The sequence below is a fragment of the Anabas testudineus genome, chromosome 21, assembly GCF_900324465.2.
Source record: "Anabas testudineus chromosome 21, fAnaTes1.2, whole genome shotgun sequence".
NCBI lineage: Eukaryota > Metazoa > Chordata > Actinopteri > Anabantiformes > Anabantidae > Anabas > Anabas testudineus.
The window spans coordinates 448,733-470,017 of NC_046629.1; the positions used below are offsets into that span (position 1 = coordinate 448,733).

The 21,285-nt window shown below is 45.3% G+C and overlaps 1 protein-coding gene across 1 annotated transcript in view; it reads left to right on the plus strand.

The window, feature by feature from the left end:
- Positions 1 to 21,285, plus strand: part of ttn.1 (titin, tandem duplicate 1) — a 166,618-nt gene extending 145,333 nt beyond the window's left edge. Inside the window, 27 exon segments of the mRNA XM_026376632.1 lie at positions 56 to 340; positions 442 to 741; positions 867 to 2,933; positions 3,097 to 3,399; positions 3,501 to 3,806; positions 4,044 to 4,334; positions 4,445 to 4,744; positions 4,969 to 5,274; positions 5,423 to 5,725; positions 5,882 to 6,163; positions 6,327 to 6,920; positions 7,126 to 7,413; positions 7,499 to 7,798; positions 7,903 to 8,205; positions 8,404 to 8,706; positions 8,815 to 9,399; positions 9,490 to 9,792; positions 10,102 to 10,401; positions 10,517 to 11,092; positions 11,192 to 11,497; positions 11,664 to 12,269; positions 12,408 to 17,503; positions 17,581 to 17,737; positions 17,829 to 18,289; positions 18,389 to 18,542; positions 18,798 to 19,121; positions 19,940 to 21,285. Of these exon segments, the coding sequence (XP_026232417.1) occupies positions 56 to 340; positions 442 to 741; positions 867 to 2,933; positions 3,097 to 3,399; positions 3,501 to 3,806; positions 4,044 to 4,334; positions 4,445 to 4,744; positions 4,969 to 5,274; positions 5,423 to 5,725; positions 5,882 to 6,163; positions 6,327 to 6,920; positions 7,126 to 7,413; positions 7,499 to 7,798; positions 7,903 to 8,205; positions 8,404 to 8,706; positions 8,815 to 9,399; positions 9,490 to 9,792; positions 10,102 to 10,401; positions 10,517 to 11,092; positions 11,192 to 11,497; positions 11,664 to 12,269; positions 12,408 to 17,503; positions 17,581 to 17,737; positions 17,829 to 18,289; positions 18,389 to 18,542; positions 18,798 to 19,121; positions 19,940 to 20,232 (15,692 nt within the window). The 3' untranslated portion in view covers positions 20,233 to 21,285.

A 21,285-nucleotide genomic window follows, 5' to 3' on the forward strand; every position in this document is an offset into this window, starting at 1 on the left:
CTTTTATAAAAGTTAAATATCACAATTGAATGCCTCCAACTTTTCCTCAAACCAGCTTCTCCAAATATTGAGTTTGGACCAGAATACTTTGAGGGTCTGACAGTCAAGGCTGGAGACAGCATTAGGTTGAAAGTGACTATCACTGGACGCCCAGTTCCCAAGGTTGTCTGGTACAGAGATGGTGTGGAGATTACCAAAAAGATGATGGACATCATCAACATAGCAGGATCCAGCACCCTATTTGTCCGGGATGCTGACCGTACACACCGTGGCCTCTACACTGTGGAGGCTACCAATGGATCTGGATGCAAGAAAGAGAACATTCTTGTTCAGGTCCAAGGTACTGAGTTTGATATTTGTCTCTGTATGCTTAGTATAGTTGTTAACACCTTCATATTTATTTATTTATGTTGTAACACCAATCTCACACATGTGATGCAGACACACCTGGGGAACCAGTGGGACCCATCACTTTCAGCAATGTCTCTGAAGGCAAGTGCACTGTGTCTTGGAACCCTCCAGAGAACGATGGCTGTTCTGAGATTTCGCATTACGTTATTGAGAAACGTGAGACCGCCAAGATTTCATGGGCCTTGGTGTCTGATGAATGTAAAGCGTGCACTTTCAATGCAACCAAACTCATCAAGACCAATGAGTACCAATTCAGGGTCTCTGCTGTTAACAAGTTTGGAGTTGGCAGACCTTTGGAGTCCAGCCCCATCATTGCACAGATGCAATACAGTAAGTAATATGACTGACAGGATTTAAATAAAAATGCAATATTTCAGACCAGCGTAAGTTAGATGCATTATATATATTTATCCAGTGCACAGATAACATTCCTGTGTCAAAACATTTTTCCCCAGCTACTCCTGATGCTCCAGGCACTCCAGAGGCCACTGATGTGACAGGAGATAGCATCACCCTGTCCTGGACTCCTCCAACATCTGATGGAGGAAACCCCATTCAGTACTACATCCTGGAGAAACGAGAAAAGAAGACTGTGCGGTTCTATAAGGTGACTACTAAGAAGCCCATCATCGAATGTGCACACAAGGTGCTTCACCTGACAGAGAATATGGAATATGAGTTCCATGTCATGGCTGTAAATGATGCAGGTGTTGGTGCTCCTAGCAACATCTCTATACCTATCAAAGCCGCTGAGCCAAAAGACATTCCCTGTGCTCCATCTGTGGTCTGTGTGTCTGACTCCACCAGCACTTCTATCAGCCTAGAATGGAGCAGGCCTGCAGATGATGGTGGCATGGAAATCCTCGGCTACATTATTGAGATGGTAAAGGCAGAAGAGAAAGAATGGAAGAGAGTAAACCAAGAGCTGGTTGCAGAAACAAATTATATAGCGACTGGTCTACAGACAGGAGCTGAGTACAAGTTTCGGGTGGCAGCTGTAAATCATGTGGGTAGAGGTGAGGACAAGGAGACCCCAGAGCCTGCTCAGGCTGTAGACAGGCTAACACCACCACAGGTGGATATTGATGCCACTTTCAGGCAGACACACATTGTTAAGGCGGGAGGTTCAGTGTGCCTGGGAATCCACTTCAGAGGAAAGCCTTTCCCCACTGCCACATGGGTGAAGGAGGAAGGAGAGTTGAGTGTCATGTCAGAGATTACAACTACAGATGGCTACAGTTCCCTAAGTATTGAGAAGTGTTCTCGAAATGATACAGGCAAATACATTGTTAACCTAGAGAATTCCAGTGGCAGTAAAGCCATTACATTCACTGTAAAGGTGATGGACACTCCTGGACCTCCACAGGCTGTTACTTTTAAAGAGGTTTCTAGAGGCTCTGTCACACTTACCTGGGAGCCTCCTGTCAATGATGGTGGTGCCCGAATCCATCACTATATTGCAGAGAGGCGTGAGGCTAGCCGCCGCACTTGGCAGCAGTGTGGTGGCAAGTGCAAACAACACTGTCTGAAGATTCAAGACTTGCTGGAGGGAGTGCCATACTTCTTCAGAGTCTCAGCTGAGAACCAGTATGGTGTGGGTGAGGCATTTGAGCTGACCGAGCCTGTCACTGCCACTGCAGAGCCAGCATCTCCAAAAAGAATGGACATCCTGGACACCACAGACAATTCTGTATCATTGGGCTGGCTGAAACCTGAGCATGATGGCGGTAGCCGTATCCAATGTTATGTAATTGAGGCTAAAGCAAAAGGCACAGACAAATGGGTTGTCGTTGGCAACACCAAGAATCTCACCTATGTGGTGGAAAGGCTCAACAAGGGCGATGAGTATGACTTCCGTGTGAAGGCTAAGAATGAAGCTGGCTACAGCAGGCCCAGAGAAACTCTGGCTCCTGTGCTGGTTAAAGAGCCTCACATTGAACCTGCTGCTGACCTCAGTGAGATTACCAACCAGCTGGTTACATGCAGATCTGGTAGCACCTTTGTCATAGATGTTCCCATCAGTGGAAGACCTGCTCCTAAGGTCACCTGGAAGCTAGAGGAGATGAGGCTGAAGAACTCGGACAGAGTATCCATAAAAGTAACCAAGGACAGAACCAGCATCTCAGTCAAGGAAGCCATGAGGGGAGATGGTGGTAAATACTACCTTACTCTGGAGAATGTGGCAGGAACCAAAACCTTCACAGTTGAAGTTAATGTCATTGGTAGACCCAGTCCTCCAGCTGGACCCATCAAAATCTCCTCAATCACATCTGAGTCCTGTGTCATTAACTGGCAACCACCAGAGGATGATGGTGGCACTGACATCACCAACTATATTGTGGAGAAGCGTGAGTCTGGCTCCACCGCCTGGCAGCTGATCAACTCCAGCGTAAAGCGGACATCTCTTTACGTTGGTCACCTGACCAAGTACATGCAGTACACATTCAGGGTCTCTGCTGAGAACAGATTTGGTGTCAGCAAGTCCACTGAGTCTGAGACCATTGTTGCAGAGCATCCTTTCAGTAAGTACTAGTCCATAAAGTAAATATTTTAATTTATTCACTTATTTTGTGTATCAACACAATACACAAAAAATACAACTACTATAAAACATTTCTTACACTGTTAGGCTTTAATTTTAGGCAACTATGTTTAACAACAAATTGTCATGATTGTTATTCTAAGCACCTCCTGGGCCTCCAACAAGACCTTCAGTGTTCAATGTCACTGCTAACACAATGACCCTGAAATGGGAGGAGCCCTACCACGATGGTGGAAGCAAGGTTACAGGCTACTGGATAGAGAAGAAAGAGAGGAATAATATCCTGTGGGTAAGGGAGAACAAGATCCCTTGCTTTGAGTGCTACTACAAGGTGGAGGGTCTGGTTGAAGGCCTAGAGTATCAGTTCAGGGTGTATGCCATGAACAGTGCTGGGCTGAGCAAAGCCAGTGAGGCCTCCAAGGGAGCAGTTGCTCAAAATCCAGTTGGTGAGTTTTGACACTGTTTAATATCACTCTACCTGGTTGCTTTTAACTAAATGTGTATGGCTCAAACATGTCTAACAAACAACTTTTGATCTGATGATTAGATCCGCCAAGTAAGCCAGAAGTCACAAATGTTACAAGAACCACTGTCTCCCTGAAATGGTCTGCTCCACTGAATGACGGTGGCAGTCCTATTGTGGGTTACATCATTGAACGCAAGCCATACACTTTGACTGGTGAGGGCCGGTGGCTCAAGTGTAATTACACTAATGTGACAGACACTTTCTACACTGTGACCGCCCTGGGAGAGGGTGAGCCCTACGAGTTCAGAGTCATTGCCAAGAATGCCAACCAAGTGTTCAGCACACCCTCTGAGTCCACTGGGTCTGTGCAGTGCAAGACTGACTTTGGTAAGCTCTACTGTACACATGCGATTGTGATAGGATACCACCAATGGGCCACACTTTTTCTACACTTTTCTAACCTTAGCAAATCCTAATTAAACAATAAGGTGGAATTTTTCATGTCTTCTTCTAAATCAACATTAGCAACAACTGAAGGATTAGAGATTTAATTTGACTGAATATGTTACAGCCACAACCAAGTACTAGAACCAAGTTCTCATAACCATGTTCCCTGGTTAACAGAGCCTCCAAAGGCACAACTGGACAGCAAACTTTTGTCTGAAACAGTAATGGTCAGAGCTGGTTCAGACCTGGTTCTGGATGCTGCAGTGGGAGGCAGACCTGACCCGAAGGTTTCCTGGTCCAAGGGCAACAGGGAGCTGGAATTGTGTGAAAAGTACCACCTGCAATACACTGCCACAAGGGCCATGGCCATCATCAAGTTCTGTGACAGAGATGATACTGGAAAGTACATTCTCACGGTCAGGAATGTAAGTGGGACCAAGACTGCTGAGGTCAACGTCAAGGTGCTAGGTATGTTGTTTTTAAACGTTCATCATTTAATGCAATGCATTTAAAGAATACTTCGTAGCTTAATTTATTCACATGAATCCAAATTGACTTTAAATGTTACTTATCTCCAGACACTCCTGGAGTGTGTGATGGCAGTATTCAGATTAGCAAGATCACTGAGGAGTCATGCACCCTTAGCTGGAAACCTCCTGTTGAGGATGGTGGTGATGAGGTCTCCCACTACATTGTGGAGAGACGTGACACTAACAGGCTCAACTGGGTCATCATGCACACCGAGTGCAAGGAGGTGACCTGCAACATCACTGGGCTGTTCAAGAACACAGAATATCTGTTCCGAGTTCGGGGAGTCAACAAATACGGACCCGGAGTTCCCTTACAGTCAGAGCCCATGGTCGCCAGAAACACTTTCAGTAAGTGCATCAGATCATATATCATATATCCCACAAATATCTGAGGACTGTTTTTGTTCCTTTATTTTAAAAATTAGATTGAAACTTGAAGTAAAAGAAAGACAAATCCTTCCAAAATTTAGCGGCTTACAAAGCAAGAAAATTATTAGATTAATCTACAAATCTCAAATCAAATCTTGATAACCTCTAATATTCAGTGGCTCTTAAATTTTGTCTTCCTCCAGCTGTACCAAGCCCTCCAGGTGCTCCAGAGATCCTTGTTTCAGGAAAGGACTTTGCCACCATCCAATGGCTAAAGCCAGAGAGTGATGGCGGAAGCCCATTGATCCATTATCTGGTGGAAAGACGCGAGAGAAAGAGTGCCCGTTGGGTGAAGGTGAACAGGGATGGAGCTCACCTGGACACCACACTGAAAGTGTCCGGTTTAACAGAAGGCAACATCTACCAGTTTAGAGTGACAGCAATCAACAAGGCCGGAGAGAGTGAACCCAGTGAGGTTTCGCTGTACGTTGTCTGCAGAGTGCCAACATGTAAGTTCAGTTCTTTCTAATTGCCTAACATTACATGCAGAAGAAAATCTACCCAGTGATTTTTAGATTTTTTGTTTCTTCTTTAAGTGCATTTTGTGACATGATTATTGGATGATTAATTAATGTTTTGTCATCTCTCTTATTTTAGGCACCCCTGCTGCTCCTTCCATCCCCCGTATCACTGATACCCACACTGACTGCATCAGCCTGGCCTGGTCCCGCCCAGTGGAGGATGGAGGAGCTGATGTGATTGGCTACATCTTGGAGATGCAGGAAGCTGGAACAGAGGAATGGAAGAAGGCCCATGAAAAGATCCTGCGTACTACAGATTATGTGGTAACTGGGCTCTCTGCAGGCAAGAAATACTGTTTCAGAGTGGCCGGCATCAATGTCAATGGGACAGGAGACTTTAGTGAACCCTGCGCTGAGACAGAGCCAGTAGAGAGAATTGGTAAGTCAACAACTGAAAAGCAGTTGAACACAGCATATAACAGCAATGTGTCAATTACAGTGCACATAAAATGACTTCACTGTAACATCAGAATTCTTATACCTTCACCATTACAAACCCTCATGCCGTATATTAATAAACTGTGTTCCTACACAGAAACGCCTGACTTTGAGCTCCACGATGATCTGAAGAAAACAATCTGTCTGCGTGCTGGAGGCTGTCTCAGACTGTTTGTCAATGTCACTGGTCGTCCCACTCCTGCCATCACTTGGAGCAAGCCTGGTGTGGACCTCCACAACAGAGGCTTCATTGAGGTCACCAACACATCCACCACACTCATAATAGATAAGGTTCATCGCTACGATGCTGGCAAGTACACACTCGTGGCTGAGAACTCTGCTGGAAAACAGGAAGTCAACGTTCTGGTCAAGGTCTACGGTAAGTTCAATATTTTATACCTGAGAAGGGAATGGAAATGTGTAACTTAAAAAAGCGAATTTTGCAAAATACTTTGAACTTTTGACTTTATATAATACAGTCACTTTAGGGAAATTCACTAATAATAATAATTTAACTGTATGTGTGTATTTTTTATTATTAGATACCCCTGGACCACCTGGACCACTCAAAATCAAGGAGCTGACAAAAGAATTTGTCTCCATCTCTTGGGAAGCCCCAACTGTGGATGGTGGTGCTCCTGTAAACAACTACATCATTGAGAGGCGTGAAGCGTCCATGAGAGCTTACAAGACTGTTACCTCCAAGTGCAGCAAGACATCATACAAGATTGACAGTTTAATGGAGGGTATGCTGTACTACTTTAGAGTCCTCCCTGAGAATATTTATGGAGTTGGAGAGCCCTGCGAGACACCGGATGTCATTCTTGTTTGCGAAGTGCCACTGCCACCTCACAAGCTGGACGTAATTGATGTTACCAAGTCCACTGTTACCCTGGGCTGGGAAAAGCCAGAGCATGACGGTGGCAGCAGACTTACGGGCTATGTCATTGAGGCCTGCAAGTTTGGCACTGACAAGTGGATGAAGGTTGCCACTCTAAAGCTCACAGACTTTGAACACACCATTGAAAAGCTGAATGAGAATGAGCAGTATCTGTTCAGAATCCGAGCAATCAACAGCAGAGGAGCCAGTGATCCCAAAGAACTTGTTACAGCCGTCACTGTACAGGAACAAAGAGGTAACACAAAAATGCTTCACAACATGAGGTTAAACATAACATGTTTTTTAAATTGTTTTAGGCAGAAGCACGTAGATAAAACAGTGTATGCGTTTTCTTGCCACAGAAAACTATAACATCCTACAGGGCCTCAATATTTACAGTGTTTCTTGTATTGATTAAACTGCATTTATGTCATTTCTGTGTTACTGTTGTTCCTTTCTAGTGATGCCCATAGTGGACCTCTCCAATATTCCTCAGAAGATTGTCAATGTCCTAGCAGGCAAGACTCTGGAGCTGGACCTGCCCATCATTGGCAGGCCTCCTCCTGTCTGCTCCTGGTACTTTGGCGATAACAGAATAAAAATCACAGACCGTGTGAAGATCAAGAGCACTGGCAAGTTCTCCAAACTGACTATTTCTGACACCACCATTGATGACACCGGTGACTACACGCTGGAGGTCAAGAATGCTGTTGGTGTCATCACTGAGGTCATCAAAGTCATCATTCTCTGTAAGTAACCATTTCTCATTTCATATTGTGTTCACTATACCAAATGTCAGTCAAATTAACTGTCAATTTTTATTTCTGTTACCAGCTAAACCTGATGAACCAAAGGGGCCCATCAGGTTTGATGAGATTGATGCCACCACTGTTACCTGTAGCTGGGATCCTCCAGTCAGAGACGGTGGAGCTCCCATCAGTGGCTATGTGGTAGAGCAGCGTGATGCTCATAGACCTGGCTGGATGCCTGTCTGCGACTCTGTTAGTCGACCAACCTTCAAGTTTGAGAATATGATTGAGGGAGATGAGTATGTCTTCCGTGCAGCTGCAGTGAATCGCTACGGCACTGGAGAGTTCCTGCAGTCGGACATCGTCACCTGCAGGAGCTTGAAGAGTACGATTTGTTTTTTCTTCTTATTAGACATTCAGCCAATATAATATTGAAAAAATTACTGTATATCAACTGCAGTATGGTAACAATTTTGTCTTCCTCCACAGATGTGCCTGGACCTCCCGGCCGCCCGACCATATTTGATGTTTCTCGTGATGGCATGACCGTGGTGTGGCATCCACCAGATGAAGATGGTGGACTTGAGGTTTCTGGATACATTATTGAACGCAAAGAAGTTAGGTCTGACAGATGGGTGCGTGCCAACAAGAACCCTGTCACCATGACCAGATACAGGTCAACAGAGCTTATTGAGGGTCTGGAGTATGAACACAGAATCATCGCCATCAACGCCAGAGGACTGAGCAAACCAAGTCTACCATCCCTCCCAGCTGTGGCAACCGATCCCATTGGTAGGAGTTTGAAGTAGGAGTAGGAGGAACAGTTTGAAAGCTTATTAGATATAATGATAATTATTAGAAATTAATTAAAACTGTTAATTCAGTTATAGTGGTGATATCAAAAGTCTTAAAATATTAAATTCAGACCCATCTTTTAAAAACAGCAACTGGAAATACCTATGAAATGACATGCTTACCTTTCCTATTCAGATCCACCTGGCTGTCCTCAGAACCCAAGGATCACCGATACTACCAAATCCTCAGTTTCACTGGCCTGGAGTCCTCCCGACGATGAGGGAGATGCAAGGGTGGATGGATACCTGATTGAGATGCAGAAGGTAGGCATCATGGCCTGGATCAAGTGCAACACAACACCATCTTTGATCTGTGAGTACACGCTGACCAACATGCCACAAGGAGAGGAGTTCAAATTCCGTGTGATGGCCTGCAATGCCGGTGGTTCTGGAGAACCTGCTGAGGTGCCCGGAACTATCAAAGTGACTGAAATGCTTGGTAAGGACACAAGGGTTACATAAGATAATATGATCTTACATATAGGATAATTTGCATATGTATAAACAAACACAAAATAAAACTGACTTTGTAACTATTCTGCCCCAGAATCTCCTGACTATGATCTGGAGGTGAAATACAAAGATGTGTACGTGGTTCGCCAGGGAGGAGTCCTTAGACTTTCTGTGCCCGTTAAGGGCAAACCTCACCCAATCTGCAAGTGGTCGAAGGATGGAGGTGCAGTGTCCAACAAGGCTATGATCGCTTCCACAGAGGATGCCAGTGAGCTGGTCATCAAGGGAGCTGAAAGGAGCGACTCTGGTGTATATGACCTCCTGCTGGAGAACAAGGTTGGCAAGAAAAAGGCCCAAATCAAAGTGAAAGTCATCAGCCGCCCAAACGCTCCAGAGGGACCAATGGTGTTTGAGGAGATCCAAGCCACCTCTGTCAAGGTGTCCTGGAAAGCACCCACTGATGATGGTGGCACAGAAATTCTGGGCTACATTGTTGAAAGGCGTGAGGCAACCAGAAATGCGTGGTATACTGTGGACTCTAGAGTGACTGATACTCAGCTGGTTGTCAAGGGTCTGAAGGAGGGAACAGAGTACCACTTCAAGGTGACAGCTGAAAACTCCTTTGGTATCAGTGCTTCTCTAAAATCTGAGCAGCCACTGGTGCCCAAGACTCCACTCTGTAAGTATTGCTATTGTTATGTGTTAAGTGCATTTGAAACATTTAAGATAATTCAGTGGTGAATTTAAAAAAAAATCTTTTTCAAACCAGGTCCTCCCGAGCCTTCAAGCACCCCACCAGAGATAATGGACGTCACTAAGAGTTCAGTGGCCTTGGCCTGGTCCAGACCAAAAGATGACGGTGGTTCTGCCATTACTGGCTATTTTGTTGAGTACAAGGTGGTGACTGATGAGACATGGTCCCGTTACCAGACTAAGATCACCTCTACCATGTTTACTCTGCCTGGACTGAAGCCTGAAACAGACTACCAGTTCCGCATTATTGCTGTCAATGACATTGGTGAGAGCGAGGCTGGTCCTCTTTCTGATCCAGTCACTTGCAAGGATCCATTTGGTGAGTCTCCCTTACTAATACCTAATTACTAATTTAAGAGCTTTGTAATTGTTACAGATGATGGAACTTTGTTGGACATCATCAGATGTATTATTCACATCTGATGATGTCCAACAAAGTTACATTAAACCCAGGTGCAATCAGTTGATCCTCAACCTCAAATTGGTGGCTAGAACATACTAAGAAAATACTCTCTCAGAATATAGTTTTACAGACAAGAAAATCTGAATCAAAATATAGAGTAACTATTGATAGTTTCAATATGTCTCAAAAATAAGAGTTGAATAAACTTTTTTTCTTTCCTTTCAGACAAGCCAAGCCAACCTGGTGAGATTGACACAGTGAATGTGACAAATAACTATATCACCATCCGTTGGCAAGCTCCAGAGTGCGACGGTGGAAAACAGGTCCTCGGCTACTGGGTGGAGTGCAGAAAATCCACTGAGAGCACCTGGAAGAAGTGCAATAAGGAGAGGCTTAAGGAAATGGAGTACACCATGCTTGGACTCATTGAGGCCACACAGTATGAGTTTAGAGTGTTTGCTGAAAATGAGACAGGAATGAGTAGACCACGGAGGACTGCTGCATGCATCAAGACTAAATTGAGTGGTGAGTTCAATGAAATGTGCAATGTGAATTTTTTCTGTATGCATTTAGTCTTAATTTTTTCCAGTCACTTTACCAACACAGTTCATAAACTTTCTTCATCGATTTGTATTTACAGTTGAAGCTAAACCAAGCTTGAGAAAGGAAATGGATGAAGTAACTGCTAAGCTTGGCCAGCCCGCTGTAATGAAGTGCCAGATTATTGGCAGACCTGTCCCTGAAATCAAGTGGTATCATACCGGCAAGGAGATTGTTGAGTCCCGCAAGTACGAGATGAGCTCTGATGGCCGCAACCACTCACTGTCCATCATGACTGACCAGCAGGAGGATGAAGGAGAGTATACTTGTAAGGCCATCAATGACGCTGGAGAAGCTGAGACCACAGGCACCCTGGTGTTGGAAGCTGCTCCATCCTTCCACCCTGAATACCCGCTGAAGGAAACCTACTACGCTGGACTGGGAACCACTCTGCGCATCCATGCCGTCTACATCGGCCGCCCTGAGCCTAAGATCATGTGGCTGCATGGCGCAAAGACTCTAGAGAACACAGAGGACATCAGCATTGAAACCACTGAGCACTATACACACCTGGTCATTAAAAATGTGCAGCGAAGAGTACACGGAGGCAAATACAGGATCAGACTGCACAACCACTTCGGCAGGGCTGACATTGCATTCAATGTGGAAATCTATGGTACGTTGATGCAAATTCCAGTGCAAAAAGAAACTGTATCTGTAAAAGTGATGCTAGATGCATTATTAAATGTAATTTAACCCTAACCTCTGCTTCCAGACAAACCTGACATACCTCAGGGTCCCATTGTCTTGGATGCTCTCCTGAAGAACTCTGTCATCATAAGCTGGAAACCTCCCAAGGATGATGGAGGCTGCATGATCACTAACTATATTGTGGAGAAGCGTGAAGACAAGGAGGGTGCTGAATGGGAACTGGTGTCTTCATCTATTAATGGCACATCTTGCCGTGTGCCTAACCTTGTTGACAGTGCCGGATACTTCTTCCGTGTGTATGCCCAGAATCGTTATGGCAGCAGTGAGCCACTGGAGCTCACTTCACCTATCCTTATTAAGAGCCAACTGGGTAGGTTTAATCTAGTGACAGGTTATGATTCAAAGTACTTAATTCTTAATTTGTGTAGCAATGTATGCATAAAACTGTCATAGATCATGGTAATTTAAATTAGATATCTATATACACTATGTATAAGTGCTGACAAAGATGTCTGGTTATATATTCCTGTCCACAGAGAAACCATCACCACCTCTATCACTTGTTGTGTCTGGAATTACCAAGGACTCTTGTGTGGTTTCCTGGAAACCACCACTGAGCGATGGTGGATCCAAGATCAAGAGCTATTGTCTTGAGAAGAAGCACAAGAAGGACAAGAAGGAATGGACTGATTGGATTCCAGTGACCACAGATGAGATCAAACAGACAGTATTCTCTGTGAAACGCCTGACTGAGGGCGTTGAGTACATCTTCCGTGTGAAATGTGAGAATCTTGGAGGAGAGAGTGACTACAGTGAGGAGACTTCTCCCTTCGTCCCAGCTGCAGCTGTTGAGATTCGTGCTCCTGCCTTTAAGGAGGAGCTGAGGAACATGAGCGTCAAATACAAAAGCAATGCTACCCTTGTCTGCAAGATCACAGGACAGCCCAAGCCCGTGATTAAGTGGTTCAGACGAGGAAAAGAGATCCACTCTGATGGAAAGAAGATCAAGATCCAGGAGTTCAAGGGAGGGTATCACCAGTTGGTCATTGCTGAGGCTGATGAGGAAGACTCCACTGTATACCAGATCAGAGCCACTAACCAGGGGGGCTCTATCTGTGCTACAGTCTCACTGGATGTTGAAAGTAAGCTCATATATAAACTGAATCACTGCTGAGACTAGTTGATTTGAACAATACCAATATAAACATAAATGATTAAACTATTTTTAAATTAAAAATAAAACATAACACCTAACTGTACTACTTTTTTTCCACTTCCAGTCCCTGCCAAGATCCACCTGCCAAAGAACATGAAGGACAAGGAAGCCATACCTGCCCTGCGTGGAGAGGTGGTTAATATCAAGATTCCTTTCAGTGGCAAACCAGATCCTGTCATCACATGGCAGAAAGGACAAGATCTCATTGACAGCAATGGTCACTACCAGGTCATTGTCACCAGATCATTCACTTCTTTAGTATTCCCCAACGGAGTGGAGAAGAAGGATGCTGGTTTTTACATTGTCTGTGCCAAGAACAGATTTGGTATTGACCAGCAGACAGTTGAGCTGGATGTTGCTGATGTGCCTGATCCTCCACGTGGTATCAAAGCCAGTGATGTCTCACGAGACTCTGTCACATTGAACTGGGTGGCCCCAGCAAATGACGGTGGCAGTAAAGTCATCAGCTACATCATTGAGAAGTGCCCTACTACTGCTGAGAGGTGGGAGCGCGTTGCCCAGTCTCGTGACACTCGGTACACTGTTATCAATCTGTTTGGAGGAACCAGCTATCAGTTCAGGGTCATTGCAGAGAACAAGTTTGGACAGAGTGCTCCATCTGAGACCAGTGGACCTGTTATGACGAAGGAAGACAAATCCAGAGTTCTTCTCTATGACAGTGAAGTTGACGATACTGGACATGTCCCCAAGGGCAAGGCTCAACACTCTGATGCTAAAAACATGCACAACAAATATGCCATTGCAGAGGAACTGGGTAGAGGTCAGTTTGGCATTGTTCACCGCTGTGTTGACATCAGCTCTGAAAAGACCTACATGGCTAAATTTGTAAAAGTGAGAGGTGCTGATCAAGCAATAATCAAGAAGGAAATTGCAACACTGAACTTGGCCAAACACACAAGCTACCTCCTCCTCCACGAGTCTTTTGACAGCCCTGAGGAGCTGGTGATGATCTATGACTTCATTTCTGGTGTTGACATCTTTGAGCGCCTAAGCACAGCTGAGTTTGAACTGAATGAGCGTGAAATTGTTAATTACATCAGGCAGATTTGCTCAGCTCTTGAGTTCCTGCATGCTCAGAGCTATGGACACTTTGATATCAGACCAGAGAACATTGTGTATACAACAAGAACAAGCTCTAATGTTAAGATTATTGAGTTAGGTCAGTCCAGACATCTGACTCCTGGAGAGCAAATCAAGATTCAGTATACCACTGCAGAATATGCTGCGCCTGAGATCCACCAGTGTGACATGGTTAGCACTGTAACAGATATGTGGTCAGTTGGTGTCCTTGCCTATGTACTCTTCAGTGGACTTAATCCATTCACAGCTGAAACCAATCAACAGATGATTGACAATATCTCCACTGCAGCCTACAGCTATGACGATGAATCCTTTAAGCAGGTTAGTGTTGAGGCTTTAGACTTCACAGACCGCCTAATGACAAAAGAACGTAAACATCGTATGACTGCTGCTGAGGCTCTGGCGCATTCTTGGCTGGTCAAACCTGCAGAGGAGATCAGCACTAGAGCAATCCCAACTGGCAGGCATAAGAGATACTACCAGACCATGGTTAGGAAAGAGTGGAACACTGTTGTCTCTGCAGCTCGTGTGGCCAGTGGAGGCTCCATCAGATCCCAACGTGGCGTCTTTGTTGCCAAGGTGAAGATCGCTCCATTTGAACATGGTCCTCTTGCCGGCCAGATTGCCCATGCAGTGGTGAATGAGGGAGACAGTGTGAAATTCATCTGCAACATTGATAACTATGATAGTACTACTGAAGTGACATGGTACTGTGGGGTCAGACAACTTGAAGCTGGTGACAAATATGAAACTGAATATGAGGATGGCCTGGCTGTAATCACCATCAACAAGGTCACAAGAGCAGATGATGGCACTTACAGATGCAAGGTCGTGAATGAATACGGTGAGGACAGCGCCTATGCAGAGCTGTTTATCAACAGTGTTAGATCTTTCCGTGACTTCTTCACCACACGTGTAGTCAAGAAAACAAAGCGCAGAGTTGACACTGCCAGAATGCTTCAGAAGCCACCAGAGTTCACCCTCCCTCTGGTCAACCGTACTGCCTACATTGGTGAGGATGTGCGCTTTGGTGTCACCATCACTGTTCACCCTGAACCTCGTGTCATCTGGCACAAATCTGGACAGAAGCTCATCCCTGGGCATGATGATAGGAAATACACCTTCATCAGTGACAAGGGTCTGTACCAGCTGGTTATTCACAACCTTGAGAAAGACGATGATGCTGAATACAGCGTAGTCGCCCGCAACAGGTATGGCGATGATAGCTGCAAGGCTCGTCTTACTGTTGTTCCTCGGCCTAAACCAGCAGACCTCACCTTGAGGCCCATGTTCAAACGCTTGCTTGCAAATGTAGAGTGCAGAGAAGGCCAGAATGTACGCTTTGAGATTAGAGTATCTGGCCATCCCACATTGAAGTGGGAAAAGGATGGCACACCTTTAGCCTTTGGACCATCTATTGAGCTTGTCTGTGAGGGCTTGGATTACTTCAGCCTTCATGTAAGGGACACCCTGCCTGAGGACTCTGGTGTGTACAGAGTAACTGCTACCAACTCTGCTGGATCTGCCAGTTGCCAGGCCACGCTTAAAGTAGAGCGCGTCACTCATGTAAAGAAGGAATATGAGACCAGTGAAAAGGAGAAGGAAAAGGTAGCTGGAAAGGAGGAATTGGACAAAAAAGTGAGACTGTCTCAGATTTTGGCCGGCACTGTTGTGACACCTCTACCACCCACTGCAGTACAAGCCGTCAGGGAGGCAGCAACCATGTTCAAACCTGCTGTGACAACTAAGAAGGGTGAAAAGACTGAGGCTGAGATACAGAAAGAGCAAGAGGAGAGGAAGAAGCGTGCAGATGAGAAGAGACTACGTATGCCCTATGTTGTCCCCACTCCTCGTGTCATTAACCCAGCTGATCTTGAAGAGGATGTGGAAATAAAACACTTTAAGCCACTCTCAGACATGAAATGGTACAAAAAGCTGCGCGATCAGTATGAATTCCCAGAGCCTATGGAGAAAATCAAGCAGAAGCGGATGAAACGTATTCGTCTATCCAGGTGGGAGCAGTTCTATGAGGTGCCTATCAGGATCAAGGATCAGTATAAGCCCAGATGGCGTATCACAGCCATGACTCAGGATGACCTGGAGACTGTGAGACCTGCAAGGCACCGCACTCCATCACCTGAGATGGATGCCTACCACAGGATCAGAAGGAGGTCCCTGGGTGATCTGTCAGATGAGGAACTGCTACTTCCTGTGAATGAGTACCTGTCTATGAAGAGAACTGAGGAGGAGAGGCTTCGTCTGGAGCAAGAGTTGGAGCTTGGCTTCTCTGCTTCTCCACCTAGTCTAAGCCCAGTGCGCTTTGAGCTGTCTGCCCTCCGTCCCTCATCTCCTAGAACCGTCTACAGTGATGGTGAAGAGGGAGAAGACATCCACAGGTATGACTCCTACCGAATTCCATCTAAATATGAGGCTGGCCCAAGTTTTGTCGAGCTCCGCCAACGTCATGACAAAGCCACATACAAACCCCCAAGAGAGAAACAGAGGGTGTATGAAGAGAAAGAAGATCAGGATCTGCTGCGGCCACACACAGCTGTTCAGAGAATCTCAACTTACAAGAGTGAACTCAAAAGAATGGAATTTGAGGAGAAGATGCGAACCTCAAAAAAGGAAACGACTGTCACTGTTGCAGTAGTCCCTGAGCCAATTGAATCTGACCACCTGACAGCACTTACATCAGAATACATTCCTAAACCAATCAAAAAGGTTCCTCTGCCTGAAGTTAGGAGATCTCATTCACCTGAAAAGGCCGTAAAGACAGAAGTGGCCCTTCCTAGAATTGACTTTGCGTCTAGGTATGAGGAGAGGAAGCAGGCTCTGAGATCTGAGAGAAGATCTGTGGAGAGGAGGGTTGAGGTGGTAACACAGGCTCCCTTCAGCCTTGATCATGTCCCACGTATTACTATCAGGATGCGATCCCATCGTGTACCCTATGGCTCTAACACTAAATTCACACTCAATGTCCAGGCCAAACCTGAGCCTGAGGTCAAATGGTACCACAATGGAAAAGAGATTCATCAGAGCAGCAAATACCTCTTGACCAACATCAGCGGAGTTCTGACACTCCAGATCATCAACTGTGTCACGGAAGATGCTGGCACTTATCGTGTGGTTTGCAGGAACGCAAAAGGAGAGACTTCTGACTATGCCACACTAGATGTAGCAGGGGCAGAATATGCTGCGTTCTCTTCACTCCGCAAGGACGAGGAGCCTCCATCCTCCCAGCTGCCAGAAATGACCAGAACAGAAGTGTATCACGTCTCCTCCTCTAGAACAACAGTGCAGGAAACTGTGACTGAAACTGTGAAAGAAACCACCACTGTTGTTGAGAAACCAAGGGAGAAGCCAAGTATTCCTGCCAAGATTGTGACCAAACCACAGTCCCTGACTGTAGAGGAAGGGAACTATGCAAGATTTGAATGTGATGTGGATGGTGAACCAGCACCTTCTATCAACTGGATCCATGAAGGAGCAGTCGTTGGCTCCTCTGCTCGTCACCACATTGTATCTACTCAGTACAGCTCCTCCTTTGAAATCTCTGCTGTCGAGAAGTCGGATGAAGGCAGCTACACTCTGCTGGTGGAAAATGCCGGAGGCAAACAAGAGGCCCATTTCACTTTGACAATCCGCAAGTCTCAATCCAAAGAGAAAGTAGTTGCCCCTCCCAGAGTCACCTCTCCAGAGGCTAAGTCCCCTCTTGCCAAGTCCCCTGAACCAGTAAAATCTCCCCAGAGAGTAAAGTCCCCTGAGCCAATCAAGTCACCTCAGAGAGTTAAGTCTCCAGTCTCACCAAAATCTCCAACACCAAAATCTCCAACACCAAAGTCCCCTACTCCCAAATCTGCAACTCTATCCGAGAAAGAACGAGTGACTTCTCCAATCAAGTCACCAAAGAGAGTGATGTCACCAACTCCTGAAAAGAAGCCGTCCTTCTCTGTCGGCCTGAACGACATCAGTGCAACCACTGACTCTATTGTAAAGCTGTCAGTCAAAGTCACAGGGGAGCCCAAACCTGCAATCTCATGGATGAAGGATGGAAAGGTAGCATATTCTAATTCTTATTTATCTAAGGTAAGAAAGAAAACGTTGAGTAATAATCATGTTTTCCTGAAAAACAGGTGCTGTCTCAGGGTGGGAGGTATGAAATCTTTGAGGAGTATGGCTCAGCTTATTTGGAGATCTATGAATCAGAGGTCTCTGACACTGGTGTGTACAAGTGCACTGCTGTCAACAGTGCTGGAACAGTGTCAACGACCTGCACAGTCACTGTACGAGGTAAGATATATCACCTGACAGTGGTTATAATGAATTTGCAGCTACAATCATTCCCACTGTTTCCTTCCATAAACTCGTGTATTTGTTTTAGGCTCAAAAAGCTCCAAAACAAGAACTGAAATCTCTGAGGAAGTCCTGTCCTCTGTGAGGGAGGTGAAGTCCTCTTATAGCCAGATGTCTATTACAGAGGGCCAGTCTCTGACTCTGCGGGCCAACATTCCTGGGGCCTTTGACATCCGGTGGATTCTGAATGGGGTGGAACTGGCCGACTCAGAGCAGTACAGATTCGGAGTGTCTGGAAACGACCAGACCCTGACCATCTGGTCAGTCGGCGAGCGTGAACAGGGGATCATCACGTGTCAGGCTCAAACACAGCGAGGTCTTGTCAGGTGTCGGTTTGATACTGTGGTCACGACCAAGAGATCAGAAGCACCCCACTTCCTGGTGCAGCCCAGATCTCAGAACGTGAATGAGGGACAAAATGTGAAATTCACTTGTGAAATTGCTGGAGAGCCTTCCCCTGAAGTGGAGTGGTTGAAAGACAACATGATTGTGAGTAGTTTTCACTTGAAAGTTATTATCTGTGCTCCCTAGACTACCTTTAGGTTAAATGATGATGGAACACATCTGTATGTGTCTCTCTCTATACAGATATCAGTCACATCAAACATTAGACTGAGCTGCTCTAAGAACGTGTACAGTCTGGAGATATGTGAAGCCACAGTTGCAGACAGCGGAAAATACACAGTAAAAGCCAAAAATCACTTTGGACAGTGTTCTGCAACATCATCCCTCAACGTGCTCAGTAAGTTTTACTGCATCGCAACTGAAAATGAAACTGGACACTACACTATACCTCAGTGTGTTTAGTTAGCCAGATACTACACTGTGATTAAACCGAACTAAATCCAACCCTTAAATGGTAATCCAAGACATACTGTATAACCATCGCAGCCTACACGCTTGTGTATGATGACGCTGCATGTACAGTTCCATACAGGGTTCTGTACTTGTGCACTTTGTGATATGAGCCATGTGCTTCTCATTTGCATTCTCACAGCTCTTGTTGAAGAACCAACAAAAATGATGATTGTGGGGCAAAGAGCTTCTACTGATACTGCTGCCAGCATGCAGAAAAGTTTCTCTGCCTCTTCAGTACATATGGAGGCAGCTTCCATGCAGGCCAGCAGTTACAGCAGCAGCTCCCGCACTGCTGCTGCCGGGTTTTTGTTTGAGAGCATGTCTGCGACTAGCATGTCTGCCATGAAAGCTGAGTCAATGGTTTCCATGAGCTCCAGCAGCAAGATGATGGAAATGTCTGCTCACTCGCATGCTGAGTCCTCCTCCTCCTCACTGAGGGCCCTTACCACAGGGGTTAAAAGAGGTGAGATGCATTTTAAAGTTGGCCTGAATCTGATGGTTGGTCTGTAGCACGCAGGTCTTTAATCATATGAGTGAAGTTGACTGAAAATGAATGTGATGTACGAGAAAGTGCTGCTTGTTTGAAGACTTATTTTGTTCTTGTCATGTAATCAGTCATTGACTTTTGAGACATTTTCATTTCTGAATTAATCACAAATGATTGGAAACCAGAATACTGTGTTATAATATTAATCACATAATTCCAGTCTGAAAAATGGCTGCACAGTACAGTGGATTTTCACTTCATATGAACTACTAATTTTGCATCACAACTTCCTGATGGAATCACCTGGGTGAAGTAAAGAATTATCCCAGATATCCCTAGCTAGCCAACCTCATTATTATTGTGGCTGGACTACACCAGCATATTGTTAAGTACTGCTTGGTTTGTAAGCTACAGCAGCTGAACCACTCATTACAATACACATCATCAGGTTCTCAGCTATTTCAGGAGGATGGGTAACTGAATTTTAGTGGTTCTTACTGAGCACAGGAGAGTTCTGACTTGATCTGTAACGATAGACAAGTGAGCAGAGCAGTTCTTCATCAGAATCGCTTTGTTGTGCTGAAATGAACCTGCACCTTGGACCAAAGGTAAAAAATATTCTTTTTAGTACACAGACAAGACGATAGACGAGTCGATAGATGAACTGCCTCACGTGTTTCCCACCACACTACGCGCTTTGTCTGGAGTTTCCTTGTGAAGAAGACTTGGCTTATTTATGTAACTCAGAAAACAGCCAATTAAATAACACCACCCATTCTTTTCCTCCTTAACAGGCACCCCGCCTAAGATTGAAGCTCTTCCACAGGATGTCAGTGTCGAACCAGGGAAGTCCCTGACTGTGGCGGGGGTGTTCTCTGGAGATCCTGCCCCCACTGTACAGTGGGTCCGCTCAGGTCGAACCCTCCCCAACGGGGATGACCGGTACCGTGTGGAGAATGCCGCTGACCTCTCCACCCTCATGATCTCAGCAGTAAAGGAGGACGACGCTGGAGCATACACCCTTCGACTGTCCAATGAGCTCGGCTCCGACTCTGCAACTGTCCGTGTTCACATTCGGTCCATGTAAAAAAGTAAAAAAGATAATTTATATTTCCCATTTCCCTCGTCCAGAACCTTTTTATTTAGTGAATTAGCAACAATAATCTACTTGATAAAGATCTGGATTTCTGTTCTTGTAAATATGAACTATTTTTATACCAATCTTGACATTAATTTATGCCAAACTAGACTAAAGTCTAAAGTTGTTATAAAATGTGCCATATTGGACAATTATGACCTAGGAACCACTTTTCTGTGACATGTACATAATGTATATAGCCGAATTTAACGGTTATGGGAAATGTTATGCATTGTTATTTATGACAATAATATTAACTGAAACTAAATGAAACTAAATGAGGTTTAACAGGAGAAAGTTTCATTAGGAACGAATACCCTGTTAAACTGAGAAACTAAACTCTGTGCCTCAACGATAAGTTGAAGTCTTAAGATTGCCTCAGCAGGTAGAGAGGCTCCCTGTTGACGTTAGGAACCAGAAACCGAAAGACAAAGTTGTTGTGGACGCGCGTCTGTGCGTGTGATATTACAGTTTCCTGTGAGTTGTACCATGAGAATAAGACCCTGAGTGCTGTCTGCATCACCCTCATGTAAGCAGCATGAACTGGCCTTGTGCTCAGACTGACTGTGTCATACCACCATGATTTGATGACCTGCTCAGAGTGCGAGCGGCCTGCACTCTCAGCGTTTAGATCATTTATTACAGAGCGCTGCTTCTGGCACAGGACGGCTGGATTGGCTTTTCAAAACATCTCCTGGCCAAAACTAAAGAAGAGAAAGTCAAAGCTGGCTCTGCTGTGCAGGAGCAGCGCCGTCTCTTGGAGGATAGTTAGGTAACGTGTTTGTGTGTTTGAGTGCGAGTGTTTGTAGCTTTTAGTCGTTTCACCTCGTCAGTAGTCAGGGACGTGATTCACCACAGTGCTTCCATCTCCTGTGAAAGAAAAGAGAAGCAGTTACGCTTTGCCCTGCTCTTTGATTTATTTGGTCTGTTGATGTAGAACTGTATTTGATCCTCCTTGAGTTTTATGCATTACTGATTTAATAAAGCATGATTTCAGCACTA